Source organism: Schistocerca piceifrons, chromosome 2 (genome assembly GCF_021461385.2).
Source record: "Schistocerca piceifrons isolate TAMUIC-IGC-003096 chromosome 2, iqSchPice1.1, whole genome shotgun sequence".
NCBI classification, from domain to species: domain Eukaryota; kingdom Metazoa; phylum Arthropoda; class Insecta; order Orthoptera; family Acrididae; genus Schistocerca; species Schistocerca piceifrons.
The window spans coordinates 739,993,031-740,009,859 of record NC_060139.1 but is presented as its reverse complement, the minus strand read 5'-3'; the positions used below and the strand labels follow the sequence as shown (position 1 = coordinate 740,009,859).

Genomic DNA, 16,829 nt, shown 5'->3' with positions numbered 1-16,829 from the left:
ATGCCAATTTGCTACAAATTGCTCATAGATTATGCAAAGGACAATGGTAATTTCCAAAAACTCTCAAAGACCTGTGTTTATTTCCAGGGATATTATTTACGTTAGGTGATAGACAAAAGGAAGCTTGTGAAATATCTCACATGAAAATATTCTAGTTAGTATAGCAACATTATGTTGAGCGTAGATATTAACAAAAGTAAAGGGGAAATAATCCACAAAACTTGTATGGGGGTAGGTTAAGGCAATGAGAATAGGTTCCATAAGATATTTGACATATATAGTAGAACTTTACAAATGACTGGCTAAAACAACAGAAGATATAAAGTTGCAGCTATATTATGAGAGATGACTAAATAAGAAAGATAGTCTCCTGGCATAGTGAAATATTAAGCATAGGGACTGAAATAAAGATAACGTAAAAGGTAATTTTAAGATATAATGGTTGAGGTGGAGAGCAAGGTTCTCACTGATTCTTAAAAAGAAAGTCTGCATATGTACAAATGGTTGCAGTCATGTATATACAGAAGTGGTAAATGATATTGCGGATACTGTAACAAATATGAAACTGTGCGTGCAAAGACAATCTGCTTGATAAATATAAAAAGAGTAATCTATAAACCAAACTATGATTAATAAAGCCAGAAGTGAAAGATACTGAGATTGGACTGATTAATGGAGACAGAAGAGAAAGTTATTGAGACTAGGGCAAAAAGAGAAGGGTGATGGTCTCATCCTGAGAAGGTCCAAAGGGACATTAATTGTAAATAATGTTTAGTGTCAGCGGGGTGCTATGAAGTGTGATATGACATTTTTAGGAAATGATATGTCCCCCTTCCAGGCTACCATGATGACACAAGATGTTCATGATGTTTAGCAATAAGTAAGTGTCAAAACATCCTACTGTGACAGATATTATTATGATATGTGCAGATGGGACAACATCTTGAACCCATCACATCTACAAGGCACGGCAGTGAGTGAGCATTTCCACCTGCTGTAAGGGGCTGCTTGTTCCTTGGTGTCATGGTTTGAAAATGTTTAGAAGGCAAGGAGAAGAAGATAAAAAGGTCATGGCTACAATGGTCACCATGACAAATGACCGTTGAACTTTCTTGTGCACAGAAAACATCTTGTCTTGATCCTGTCCAAGCAACATCATTTTCAAAAGACCTGCCAATCTACTTTGAATAGGAGTTTGTTTTGTAAGAGAAAGTATGAATACAGAAGATTTAAAATTCACTCATTTGCAATATTCAAGTATCTTGGACACATATAATGCTCTATTTCCATGAACAAGGAGACAAAGTCAGTGAAGACTGCTGTAACATAAAGGTTTAAAATTTAGTCATTTACATAATTCAAGTAGCTTTGAAGACAATTAACATTCTTTCAGCAGCCATCAATGCACAAGGAGATGAAGTCCAGTGAAGACTGCTATAACAGGGTTAGGTGGTACTGACTAGTAAGGTCACCTCAGGAAACATTCAGGGGGGCAGTTGAGATAAACTTACTAAATAAATCTACTAATGCTGAACATCAAAGCACTACAGATAACACACAGGAAATGTAACACTGATACCATACCAAAAAACTATTGACACAGCATTTCACCGGCAAAGTAACAATTCTTTAAAGAACCGAACTCACTTGTATAAAACAGTCTCACACATTTGATTAATTTAAAAATGAGTTAATGTGTTAAATATTTGACATTAAGCATGTAAGTGAGAAAAAGTATAGAAAAGGTTTAAAATTATGTTTAAAGTTTGCTGGAAGTTGCTACATGACCTCATTATCAACTACTGGACAATACAGTCTGAGTAATTTTCACTCTATTTTAAGCAAAATATAGTTTTGCACGCTTCTCAATGTTTATGACATCATCCCCTTGAACTATGTGTTGCACAATGACGATTTTACAGGTACAATAAGCGGTATATGTGGATACTACCCACAAAATGTATTGTGAATAGAGTTAGAAGTAAAGAACTAATAAAATTAAATGTCATATTTGATGCTGAAGTTTTACTGCGTGAAAAACAAAATTGTAGTAAATGATAAACTTCTTTCCTTTCTTCATTCCATAGGTGCATCAGCCAGAAAAAAATTTGTGAAGGTTTTGAAATTGTGAGTAAGTTTGTTAAAAGTTGCTAAGTGCTTTCATTCTCAGATAGTGGGTGAAGATTGGTTGGCTGGTTGTTTTGGGGAAGGAGACCAGACAGCGAGGTCATCGGTCTCATCGGATTAGGGAAGGACGGGGAAGGAAGTCGGCCGTGCCCTTTGAAAGGAACCATCCCGACATTTGCCTGGAGCAATTTAGGGAAATCACGGAAAACCTAAATCAGGATGGCCAGACATGGGATTGAACCGTCGTCCTCCCGAATGCGAGTCCAGTAGTGGGTGAAGAAGTTCGGTTAATTGGCACATTATGAGTTATGCTGCTTAAAGACATGCACAGTTTCTAACTGTAGTATTTGACTTACTGTGTTAAACCATTAACATACTCTTAATGGGTAGATTATGACAGCTTAAAGTTTTTAATTGGGTCAACAATTATATGAAGTACTGAAAATCAAATTTTGGTTGTGCCTGGAGGCCATTAGACAGAAATCCTGCAACTGGTATCAGGTGACTGTGCTCCGGTTAGCTGTTTAATATTGTAGATCAAACTGTATGTATAGCATGAACGTATTCCCTATGAACATATTTCCACTATACTGAAGGCTGGAGCATTAAGTTAAGTTACACAAAGTCAATTAGTACAGTCAATAATTAAACCATGACACTGGTGCGGAGAAATGTGCTATACTTTAAGTGTAATGATTTCTGACGAAGTATATAGTTTTTAGAACGATATCTATTAATAACGTGGGAACAATTTTACCACCTGCCAATGACTTCTTGGCATTCGTAAGAAAGAAAGCTCAATGTTTGTACTGTATTGTGTCCGCAGAGTCTTTTGTCATGGCATGCTTCAATAAAACCTTCTGGATTAACAAGCTGTGTCACTCCAAATAAAACACTCGAGCTTTTGATAACTGTCTCTGCCATCGTCATGGGGAGTTAAAATCGCTGATTGCAGTGCTGGCACAGTGGTCTGCATATACAGATGCATCTCTATAAGCAGAGTACTGTGCCAGGCCTGACAGTCAGTGATTTTAACTCCCGATGATGCTGGCGGAGACAGCTGTTGAAAGCTCGGATGTTTTATACCTCAGTGCTACATTATCTTTTGTTCCAAGGCCACACAAAGCAGGTTCTTCAGTCAGAATGAAATCCACACACATTCTTGTGACAGTTTCCATTGTAGCAAAAATCTTTCCCTCTATAATACATAACATATAGTAGTAGACTGGCTTAACACAGATTTACAGCATTAAGCCAAATTATTTATCATAATATGTGGCTGTACTTGATATTTATCACATCAAGTAGCGGTATTTGCTTAAATGAACGTGAAGCTAGCATCAGGTACAAATAGCACAGTTACAAACACCACTGCAATGGCAGACTTATTCAATATAATTGCATTTGATCTCTTGTTGAACAGTTTAAGTTGGAATAAATGCAGTGGAACTAAACTCACACTGTAAAGAGTAGTGTAATATGCAGATATGTAGTACAAATGAAAAATATTTCTGCTTTTCCCCCCTACTATGTAGCAATTGCACAACTCTAAGATCATGAGCCATACTTCAATGACAATAATCAATGTCTGTTGGTAATGGAGAGTTTCATATCCTTACTGTGCTAAGAAACAGTTGCAGTAAATAAATACAGAACCACTTTTCCTTTATCTGTTCTTCACCACCCTCCGTTTTAATTGACAGTGTAATGTCAAATAGTGCAGTACAAACATGTCTCTATCTTAGTCTTCCCCCCCCCCCCCCCTCCAAAAGAAAACTAATCTATACTCCAGTTCCTTCATCTCACATGAGTGGTATACCTTTACACTGAAATACTTTTTCTATATGTACAACAAAAAACCTGTTGTTGTTGTGGTCTTCAGTCCTGAGACTGGTTTGATGCAGCTCTCCAAGCTAATCTATCCTGTGCAAGCTCCTTCATCTCCCAGTACCTACTGCAACCTACATCCTCTTCTGAATCTGATTAGTGTATTCATCTCTTGATCTCCCTCTATGATTTTTACCCTCCACACTGCCCTCCAATGCTAAATTTGTGTTCCCTTGATGCCTCAGGACATGTCCTACCAACCAATCCCTTCTTCTAGTCAAGTTGGGCCACAAACTTCTCTTCTCGCCAATCCTATTCAATACCTCCTCATTAGTTACGTGATCTACCCACCTAATCTTCATCATTCTTCTGTAGCACCACATTTTGAAAGCTTCTATTCTCTTCTTGTCCAAACTATTTATTGTCCATGTTTCACTTCCATACATGGCTACACTCCATACAAATACTTTCAGAAACGACTTCCTGACACTTATATCTATACTCGATGTTAACAAATTTCTCTTCTTCAGAAATGCTTTCCTTGCCATTGCCAGTCTACCTTTTATATCCTCTCTACTTCGACCATCATCAGTTATTTTGCTCCGGAAATAGCAAAACTCCTTTACTACTTTAAGTGTCTCATTTTCTAATCTACACTCCTGGAAATGGAAAAAAGAACACATTGACACCGGTGTGTCAGATCCACCATACTTGCTCCGGACACTGCGAGAGGGCTGTACAAGCAATGATCACACGCACGGCACAGCGGACACACCAGGAACCGTGGTGTTGGCCGTCGAATGGCGCTAGCTGCGCAGCATTTGTACACCGCCGCCGTCAGTGTCAGTCAGTTTGCCGTGGCATACAGAGCTTTAACACTGGTAGCATGCCGTGACAGCGTGGATGTGAACTGTATGTGCAGTTGACGGACTTTGAGCGAGGGCGTATAGTGGGCATGCGGCAGGCCGGGTGGACGTACCGTCGAAATGCAGGCTGCTATTCTCCCATGGAGACGATCGTAGAGATGCTGGATGTAGTCCTGTGGAACGGCTTGCCATGCCATTTCCACCTGGCGCCTCAGTTGGACCAGCGTTCGTGCTGGACGTGCAGACCGCGTGATACGACGCTTCATCCAGTCCCAAACATGCTCAATGGGGGACAGACCCGGAGATCTTGCTGGCCAGGGTAGTTGACTTACACCTTCTAGAGCACGTTGGGTGGCACGGGATACATGCGGACGTGCATTGTCCTGTTGGAACAGCAAGTTCCCTTGCCGGTCTAGGAATGGTAGAACGATGGGTTCGATGACGGTTTGGATGTACCGTGCACTATTCAGTGTCCCCTCGACGATCACCAGTGGTGTACGGCCAGTGTAGGAGATCGCTTCCCACACCATGATGCCGGGTGTTGGCCCTGTGTGCCTCGGTCGTATGCAGTCCTGATTGTGGCGCTCACCTGCACGGCGCCAAACACACATACGACCATCATTGGCACCAAGGCAGAAGCGACTCTCATCGCTGAAGACGACACGTCTACATTCGTCCCTCCATTCACGCCTGTCGCGACACCACTGGAGGCGGGCTGCACGATGTTGGGGCGTGAGCGGAAGACGGCCTAACGGTGTGCGGGACCGTAGCCCAGCTTCATGGAGACGGTTGCGAATGGTCCTCGCCGATACCCCAGGAGCAACAGTGTCCCTAATTTGCTGGGAAGTGGCGGTGCGGTCCCCTACGGCACTGCGTAGGATGCTACGGTCTTGGCGTGCATCCGTGCATCGCTGCGGTCCGGTCCCAGGTCGACGGGCATGTGCACCTTCCGCCGACCACTGGCGACAACATCGATGTACTGTGGAGACCTCACGCCCCATGTGTTGAGCAATTCGGCGGTATGTCCACCCGGCCTCCCGCATGCCCACTATACGCCCTTGCTCAAAGTCCGTCAACTGCACATACGGTTCACGTCCACGCTGTCGCGGCATGCTACCAGTGTTAAAGACTGCGATGGAGCTCCGTATGCCATGGCAAACTGGCTGACACTGACGGCGGCGGTGCACAAATGCTGCGCAGCTAGCACCATTCGACGGCCAACACCGCGGTTCCTGGTGTGTCCGCTGTGCCGTGCGTGTGATCATTGTTTGTACAGCCCTCTCGCAGTGTCCGGAGCAAGTATGCAAGTATGGTGGGTCTGACACACTGGTGTCAATGTGTTCTTTTTTCCATTTCCAGGAGTGTATAAGTGCAAATTACAAATAAATAAAATGTAACAAATGTGTTAAAAATAAATAATGACATGCATTTCATTTCATTATTTAAAAAGCAACCCCCCCCCCCTCAAGTCCATTTGGGGAAAAAAAATTATCACCTAGTATATTCTTTGTGTATGTGTCACTAACACAATTTTAGGGCTACATTTAAACAACGTGTATTTCCTCTGCTCCCAACTTATTCCCTAATCGATGTGTTTCATAAATTTAATTTCTTGAAAAGGATTGTGTAGATAATGATTACAGGTGAGTGAATATACATAAATATTAATTAATAGAAATTTTAAAAAAAATTCTAGTAGCCACTATAGCATGTTGCTATTCTGCAGTACAAAATGTTTCTCCTCATTTTTGATTGAGATTTCTCAAAACCACAATTATTACTTTTCAAAATTCTTGAAAATCATTTAAAATTTTCATCACATTTTTCAATGTTATAATATGAACCACTCTTGGATGAAGTGTAATTTTCAGTGTTAACTGATGATAGCTAAAACATACTCACCCCATGGGAGGGAAGAATTTCTTCATGTGCACTCAGATAATACCATTCAGGTTCTTCATCTAAGGGTGCTACACTGAGCTCTATAACCACCTGCAACCAATAGAAAATGCTGTAAATGATGAGTCATATATAGCAAATATACTTAATAGAGATTTATTATATATAGTAGAAAGTATACGGCAAGCAGTTCAAGAAAAAAATCATGGCAGTATGTTGAAAAAGCAACTCTCATAAAATTCGATCGTATGAATGTATTACCAATTTCGCCTTCTGAAATTAAGAAAATTATATATTCTCTCTAAAATAAAAGCTCACCTGGATTGGATGGTGTCTCCAATTGAGTGCTAAAGATTTGTTAGCATATAATAAGCTCTGCCTTATATGAAATATGTAATGCATCATTAACTCAAGGCATTTTTCCAGGGACTGAAATATGGCATTGTTGAATTCCTTTTAAAGAAAGGGTTATAGGAGAGATGTTAATAACTACTGACCTGTTTTACTATTGACATAATTTCCAAAATTTCTAAGGTGATGTATTCTAGAATAGTACATCACCTGAGCAACAGTAATATTCTCAGTAAATCACAGTTTGGATTTCTGAAGACTTGCTCTACTGAATATGCCATTTACTAGTATGCCATTTATTTACATGTTCACTTAGCACCAGTTGGTATTTACTGTCATGTATCTAAGGCATCCAAGTGTGTGAATCACAAAATTCTCCTACATAAAGTGGGATTTTATGGGATTGATGGTATAGCCAAACAAATGATAACGTCATATCTAACTGAAAGAATGCAGAAAGTTGTGCATAACAATTCAACCAATGTAGTCTGACTGAGAAGAAATCATGTATGGTGTTCCCCAAGGCTCAATCTTAGGTCCGCTATGTTCCTTGTATACATAAACGATTTTCCGTCTAATACACAACAGATGATGATAGTATTGTAATCAACCAAAGCATACATACATAACAACGAAAACAATCAATTATTGACAAAACTATTTAATTGGGTATATTAAAAATCTACTCACCAAGCGGTGACTGAACACACACATAAAAGACGGATGTAATTTGGCAATATTTCAGAGCTAGTGGATCCTTCTTCAGGCAGGACTGAATGGGAAGGAAGAAGGGTGAAGGAAAAGGACATGGAAAGGATCTTTCATGCATCTAGCAAATAAAACCCCATATCATTCCAACCATGTGCGACAATTTTTACCTCTCTATCTACATTATTCTGTGGTTTATTAAGTTTTCAAATTTATACTGACTTTTTGATCACCCGGTACATAGCATTCACATATAATATTGGTCTCAAAGCTTAATAAGCTGGAAGAGAAGCTAAGCTTCCACATATAATGTTGATTTTTTTTGCGCGTGTTACACTAAAAGATACATCACACAAATGCGCCGGTAAAATTTTTAACAACGACGTAAATGTCTGATCATCTGGGCTCGAAATTCTTCTAAATTGTCGTCCTCAAAGAGTTGAGTTTTAAACGAGAGTCAAACGCTTTGTGATTTAAGAAATTCATGGTACATTCTCACACACAGTTCATCTTACGTAAAACGAAATCTGCTTTGAATGTAACATTTTTCAAACCACCATTCGCAATATTTTCCCGCGACCTGTTACAAATAGGTTCATTTCAGCAGTTGCAACAGAGCGCCAGATAACATACGTCACCGCGCTTGCGCAGCTACAATGACGCAGGAAGCCCTTATGTTCGTACATGTAAAACATTAAAAGATCTTACATTATGACATAAAAGAATCAAGACAAAAGAAGATACTTCAAGAGCGTCGGAATTTCGTGAACGATACTAAAATGCATAATTCGGATTAAAATGCACATTCGTATGTAAATTTTCTTGGAGTATCAGTACTGTATTATCTCATGTTTGGTTCTTTATTAAGGCATAATGCCATACGTGCACTTGAAATGCAGTGAACAGTTGAAACTAGCCAATAGTGCGAAATTAAACACTTCGTTTCAAATAAATTGACTGCCTCAGCAGAAAAGATTAATAAAAGCTTATCTCTTTAGCAAACCGGCAAAAATAACTTCATTGTTCTATAAGGCCTTAATGCCTGACTGTCAGAAAGGTGGAAATAAAATCTGAAACTAATAACATATTTTAGCCTTCCGTATTATGGGAACGTTTTTAATTCATTTTATAGCTCCCGGCCACAAAGATTCATTTTGTTAACATTTTATGTGAGAGCAATAAACGAAGAGGAAACAACAAAATCACTGAACATAAAAACAGGTCACGTGGAGATGACCCATCTCCCATCAACAACTCAGACTGCTCTGTGCATCAACCACAGATTTCCGAACCGGGGAAATATTAAGTAGTGGCGCCCAGCCACACTTCTGTGACCAGAAGTGGGAGAAGGTACTACTCATACACGACTCAACTGCACATGTGCAAGAGCCCACCCGCAACTGCTCAAACAAATTTAATTTAAACAGTTGTCACGTCACGCTCATCGGAGGCAATTTGTTGTTATAAAGCATTGCATAGTCTTCCTAAAGCCTTTGACACACTTTGCTGTTGGCAGACGCTTGTATGAGCACTGTTTTGTTGTTGTATACGGTGCATTTCCTTTGCAACTTAAGTTTTATTTTCAGGTTTTTTCTTTTATATACACAGAAAGGGATACTAAACTACAAAATATTTACTGAAGTTACATTACTGTGTACATTATATCTATATATTTAAAAATTTAAGTATTGAAAATGCACGCACTAATTAGAATTGAGGGACCAGAAAACTCTTGCTGGAGGTAAACAAGCGAGTACAGTGTAAGTGACAAGCTGAATATGAAGTTGCACCATGCCTATAATACACTTTATCTTTCATGCTTATAAGGTAAGTAGAGATGCACACATGAAATTAAATGAATTTGTGATATCATGACTGCACACTGAAGTAAATGAATACATGGCTGAATATATGAAAGAGGTATTAGTGACCACTGAGCCACTCACTGTACACTTATCTATGACGATTTAGTTATAAGTTAGTATTAAGTTTTTTCTTCCAGGGAACAATGCACCGACACGTCCTGAAGTGAAGAAAGATAAATGCTTGTCAAGTGTTAGGTACCATACAAACATAAGAAAGGGATGCACCACAAGTAAATATAGTTGTTAAGTCTGTGATATGTATGAATGTGATAGTGTGAAAATACATGTAGAAGAATACAGTTGCAGTGCGTCGCATATCACGATGCTGAACAAAGGTGGAGCACTACCAAATAATCAAGGGGTCGAAACCTAGCTACTGTGAGCATCAACTACTCATGAAAGCATCAAACACCTGATTTACATTGAAATTTTTGTACATGTTTGCTACTTACATAAACACTGTTTTAGGCTCATTGTACACAACATTGTACACTCATTGCACAACTCTGTATAGCTCAGCATATGAAATGATTATCCTTTATACAATGAACTTAACAAGTAAATACTGAGGTGCACTCTAATTACTGAATAAGTATTCGATACGATGGGTATCATCAGGTTAACATTACGTTTATAAACAACAAACTATTTTTGTTCTGGGGATCACAATTAAGTCTAGTAAAGAGATGTAACTGAGCACATGAATGCTTTTCCATGAGACTTCCTCAACCCTGTAGTGTGCAGATCCTTCCTTGAAAATGCTAAAGAGGAGAGGCCTTGCGTAGTTATTTAAGCAGCACATAGAATCTGTTGTAGTGACTATTGTTTACTTCTTTAATTCTTTAAAACTGATAAATATGCTCCGAAAAGAGATCGCTGTGAACTGGAGTGAAATGTATGTCAGTTTATGCCATAAAGGAAAAACGAGTCTATTATAGTATGAACGTTAAGTAAAGAATGTAAAACCAAACGAGAGCAAAAAAGTGTACTCATATAATTGGAATTGAACAATGTGGCGAAATTATAATTGAACAGAATGTACTGTAACAAAATGACAATCAGACTGCAATGTATATAAAAGTTTATTTTTGTACTTGTATTTTTATTTTTTTGTTATGCATATAGTATGTGGAAAGGACACTACAAAACCTTTGTGTAATGCAGTATTATGAAAGACACTAAAAAACAAAGTGCAAAAACATATGAAACCTGCCTGCAAAGTGTTAAGTTTGCATGTGATATATGTGAGTGTGTGCGTGATGAACTAAAAAATTAGAATACTTCATGTAACATGAATTTTCTTTGCTCGACAACATTGTAGAAGCAGCAAGAAACTTATCTTGTTGGCGGATGTGAGATTTACGGCTAGTGTCCCCAATGAATAACTGCGAGTGAAATACATTTCTCGGGCCACTGATACGGAAACCGGTTGTTGCCGCATCAAAGATTTCACAAAGGATCGTGCCGCTGAACATGAGCTTCACAAATTTGTTCAGTGAAGACCATGTGGACACACAACAGGCACTCTGACTTTGTATTAATCACGTGAAAGCGAGTAGGGACAGCAATGGGCGTTGAGCTGTGCGTGCATGCTTCGCAAGTTTAACACTGGGCACATACTGACTGACAATAATGGGACTATGCGCTTACAGCAAGCACTTTGTTATGAAGGACAACTTATGTATGTATGTGTTAAGGGAGCTGACATGCCTATATAAATTGGTAATCATATAGGATAACTCCAATGGCCGTAAAATGAAGGCTATGCTCATACCAGCCAGGTTTATCAACCTATAAAAAGAGAAATAAGCTCAGACACAGTGCACCTCCATATGATGTCAGTGCACAGTGGAGGCAAATGTAATGTAACATATTATTATTATTATTATTATTTCTTTTCTTTTCTCCCTTGTTCTTTTCTTCTGTGCTGTAGATAACAAAAGAGGTGGAGAAATGCTCTTCAATTTTTTAATTGCTTTAGATTTGTCGGTCTGTCTCTGTAAGTAGTAACGGGTGGACGTGGGATGAGTTCCATCGCATTGGTATTGTTCAGAAATTATCGAGACAGCAAAAATTATTCATACATTCATGGCGATGATACCCGTCTGTTCACCTCTCCACAATGCGCCGAGAATCCTGCATCAAGAGGATCGAAGGAGACAAGAATAATTTGCGTAAGCAGAAGAGGGGCAACCCAGAACCAGTATTGTCATACCAAGCTCTATACAATATGGCGTTAAGATGAAAAAGAAGTACATAAGTTTAAATTTGAATAAATGTATTGAATATTGAAGGTCTTTTTATACTAGTGCCAGTTAGAGTTCACGCAGGATATGTGTACCTTCCAATTGTTTTCAATCATTCTTTCAAAATTTTCCTTTTAATTATTTAAGCAGCAAATTTTTATTCCGTTTTCCATTTTATATCCCCCCCCCCCCCCCCCGAAAATACAGATGTGTGAAAACCTAGTCTGATATAAGAGAGGGTCTGAAGGCCCTAATCTGATTAGGTTAAATAAACAAACAAGTTTAAAGCCAGTAAAATATGTGGCATTGTTATATCATACCCTATCATCAACATATTTTTTACTGCATTTTAAACAAATTGATGGTGTCATGTATATTCTCATGATCCCTCAGACAGAAAATACTTTTATGGAAGACTGTGAAGAGAGAGCATATGAGTAGATAGGAAACATATCAAACATTTTCTAGTCAGTTTATTGCGGTCCCACAGTTAGTAAAGATGTTAAGAAAGAAGATGATGTATTAAGATTTTTACAGCACCTAAATTCAATTCATAAAATATCCAATTTGCTAAGTAAGAGGAGAAAGATGCTCTACCCCTCTAGATGCTTGGAAAATTGATGAGGCCATCAATGCATTCTCTTTAGTGGGAGTCCATGCATACAGATCCGTTCTGCAGGCATCTAGCTTCTGCTACCCATCACACACACACTATGAGCATTCTTTGAGCACTGGTGCATTCTTGTGTCTTATAGAGACTCTTCTTACAAATGAATTACAACCCTGACAAGTGCATTCAAGGTAAAGCACAACTCCTCTCAAAAGATTTTCACAGATTTAAAGAAGAGTAAACGTAAACAGTTGCAAAATAAAGAGGATAAGAAGCTGTTCAAGTCCAGGATACCTACCGTGTATTGGGAACATCGCATCAAAATAAGGCAAAAGCCCAAATGAGCTTTGTAGCAAAGCAAAGTCACCTACAAAGACTTCTGTTCTTCTGTAAAGGATGATCTCAGTTTGCAGAAAGCCATAGCCTACAAAATTCCATGTCAGTTTGGCAAAGCTAGTAAGTCAGTCATAGCTGAACATCATATGTCCATAGGACATGAAAATTTTAGGCATAACAATAACCTTTTAGGATTCAGCTATTAAGGAATTTGTATAAATATTTTTGGTGGAATAATTTATTAATCAAGACGCTGGTTTCAATTGAATACAGCATGGAACTGGGTTATTTCTTACATTGCATCATATGACTAGCATCACATTCAGCAATAATCAGTTTTATCCACTCACCTATCAAGCTTTTACTATGCGAATGCACAGTTTGACAGAGAACATGCATAGTATAATATTGTTAAACACGCTCCCTCAATCTTAGGTGTATCATAAACAATATGGAGTTAGATCAGCTGATTGGGGCAGCTACTTTGTCAGGCATGGGTTTGGTTCCTGTTGATACTATTGATACGTGGGACTTCACAAAGCAAGACCTGCATCTCAGCAGGAAATTGGAGGGTTAACTGGCCAGGATGATAGCAAAATGTTTAGGGGAGTGGGGCACTGAAACTCATGGGAGTACCTCTTTTTTAGGCTAAAATCAGTGTCCATTGATTCAACATTGAATGAAATTAAAGTTAATGAGAACCTCGCACAGGCAGATGCTATAGATGTTTAACTATCACAGAATTCTCGCAAAAGTACAACGAACAATAATATTAGTATATCACAAGATTATCATAAAAGTACAGTAAAAAGTAATGTTCATATATTGTGTCTGTATATTGTATCTGAATATGAGGGTATTAAAAAACAAACTAGATGGGCTTCTTGTTTGTTTAGAAGATTTAAAAACTGAAGGTGGAACAATGCCTGTCTGAACATCATATAGTCACAGATATGGGGAAGGTAAATGTGGGTGGATACAAGCTTTCAGCACATTTAAGTAGAGATGCTGTGGAGAGATGAGAAGTTGCCACATATGTTAAAATTTATCATAATGAGAAAAATTAGAAACTAAAAAATTGTGTAGAGAAACATATAGAAGCACGTGCCTGTGAGCTTAAACTAAATAATGGTACTTTTATAAATGTAGCTGTGTATAGGTACCAATTAGGAAATTTTCAGCTAGTTCTGAGAAACTTGGTTTCTTTGTTGTGCCATCTGTCAGATAGAGGGAAGAAAATTATTGTTTGTTGGGATTACAATGTAGATTTTCTGAAAGAGTCCGATAGAAAGAATGACCTTGAAGTATTACTTGGTTTTTTTTTTTAATTTGACATCAGTTACTGATTTTCCAAGTCGGGTAGTACAAGAAAGCAGTATACTGATAGTGTTTTGTAGAACAAGATAAATCTAGTCAAATAAAAACTTTTCCTATTAAGAAGGGTCTTTCTGATCATGATGTACAGCAAGTTACAATATATGACATAGCTCCATATAGCAACACAAAACAGCCAAAACAGTGTATTCAGTTAACGACTTAACAACTACAAATTTTAGGGAAAGGTTTCAGCAGTTAGATTGGGACAAGGCTTACAGGGAACCAGATTCTAATTTAAAATTTAACCTATTTCATGATACCTTTGTGAGTATATCTGAAAACAGTTTCCCTAAGAAGACAATAAACATAACTGTAATAAACCATCTAAAAAGCCTTGGCTTACTAAAGGGATAAAAAAAAACCTTGTAAATAAAAAATGATCCAGAAACACTCAAACATTATAAAAACTACTGCACTGCATTAAGAAAAGTTATTAAAAAGTCCAGAAGTATGTGCATTATATATGATATTAATACCTCTGATAATAAAATTAAAACAATTTGGAATTTTGTTATAAGGGAAACAGGGCAACTGGGAGCACAGGAAGATTGATTTCTATCAAACTCAATGAAAAGTTCTCTATCAAACTCAATGAAAAGTTCATTAATGAAAAGTCAGAAACAGAAAATATTTTTAATAGTTATTTTTCAATCAAGACATTCATTAGAAAATGCAAGGCTGTATATGGAAGAGGTAATACCTATACAATTTGATAAAATTGAAATTCAGCTCACCTCTCCAACTGAAACTAGGAAAATAGTAAATTCACTCACAAGTAAAAGGTCACATGGAACTGATGGCATTTCCAACAGAGCACTAATAGCTTGTTCCCAACAGATAAGCAAGTATTCTCAGCCACATATTACAATATTATGTATTAGCTCACTGAAGCAGAGAATTTTTCCCGATAGAGTGAAATATGGCCATTGTTAAACCAGTGCATAACAAGGGGGGATATGTCTGATGCTGACAACTACTGCCCAATCTCACCTGTGAAAGCTTTATCCAAAATTCTTGAAAGAGTACTCAGGAGTAGCTTCACATATTTTTAAAAACAAAGTACTAACAAAATGTTAATTTGGTTTTCAGAACGGCTTTTGAACAGAAAATGCTATATACTCCTTCACTGCTCAAATATTGAATGCTCTGAATAACTAAGCATCACCAACTGGGATTTTTTTGTGATCTCTCAAAGGCTTTTGACTATCTGAATCATGAAAGTCTTCTAGATAAACTTAAGTATTGTGGTGTGGATGGGAGGGAGCATAAATACTTCAATTCATACTTAACTGGTAGAATGCTGAAGACTGAAGCTAGCAGTACAGATAGTCTGCAAAGATCAGCAGATCCTCTAACTGTGGAGGTATCAAGAGTGGTACCTCACAGCATTCAGTCTTGGATCCCTTATAGTTCTTAATATATATTAATGACTTGCCACTCTATATTCATTAAGATACAAAGTTAGTTCTTTTTGTTGATGATACAAGTACAGTAATCACACCCAACAAACAAGAGTTTGTACAGGAAATTGTAAATAACGTCTTTCAGAAAAATTTTAAGTGGTTTTCAGCAAATGAACTCTCACTAAATTTTGAGAAAATGCAGTATGTACAGTTCTGTATAGTAAATGGCATAACACTATTGCTAAATATAGACTTTGAACAGAAGTCTGTTGCTAAGGCAGAGTATTCAAAATTTCTGGGTGTGTGCATTGATGTGAAACTGAATTGATGATCTGCTAAAATATTTGAGTTCAGCTACTTATGCAGTAGGGTTATTGGAAATGTTGATAATAAACACATCAGTAAGTTTGGCTAGTGTGCCTATTTTCATTCATTGGTTTCACGTGACATCGTATCTTAGGTTAATTCATCATTAAGAGAGAAAGTATTCACTGCACGAAGTGTGTAGCCAGAATAACAGCTGGAGCCCACCCAAGATCACCTTGCAGACATATATTTAATGAACGAGGGATATTTACAGCACCTTCACAATACATACATTCACTTATGAAATTTGTTATTAATAAACTATCCCAATTCAAAAATAATAGCAAAGTGCTTAGCTACAATGTTAGAAGAAAGAATGATCTGCACTATTCTGGCTTAAATCTGGCTTTGGCACAAAAAGGGGTGAATTATGCTGCCACAAAAGTCTTTGGCTATTTACCAAAGAGCATTAACAGTCTGGCAGATAGCCAACCAAGATTGAAAAACAAATAAAATAATTTCTGAATGACAATTCTTCCTACTCAACAGACGAACTTTTATATATGAAGCAGTAATTGGGGATATGTGTTAAGAAACCTTATGTTAAACTGAGACTTTCCACATCATTAAGACATGAATTCATGATCTATGGAACAAGTATTAATGTAATTTAATGATAGAGAGTACTAAATTCAACAGAGGGCAGTCATGCAGCCTAGATTAATGAGCATATATCATCAAGCTGATTTTTTTTTTTAAACATAGAAATTTGCACTAGTAACACCAAGTTGCAAAATATTCCTAAAAATATCTGCCTGGTTGTCATTCAAAATGTTAACAAAGAAGTCAAATCATCTAACAGTAACTTCAAAATTTCAAGGAATGTACACTGCTATGCACTGTGAAAG

At 37.7% G+C, this 16,829-nt stretch overlaps 1 protein-coding gene across 1 annotated transcript in view; it reads right to left on the bottom strand.

The window, feature by feature from the left end:
• LOC124775814 (regulating synaptic membrane exocytosis protein 2-like) overlaps positions 1 to 16,829 on the bottom strand; it is a 966,162-nt gene that overhangs the window by 688,279 nt on the left and 261,054 nt on the right. The window contains exon 9 of the mRNA XM_047250647.1: positions 6,723 to 6,812. Within this exon, the coding sequence (XP_047106603.1) occupies positions 6,723 to 6,812 (90 nt within the window). The remainder of the gene's footprint in view (positions 1 to 6,722; positions 6,813 to 16,829) is intronic.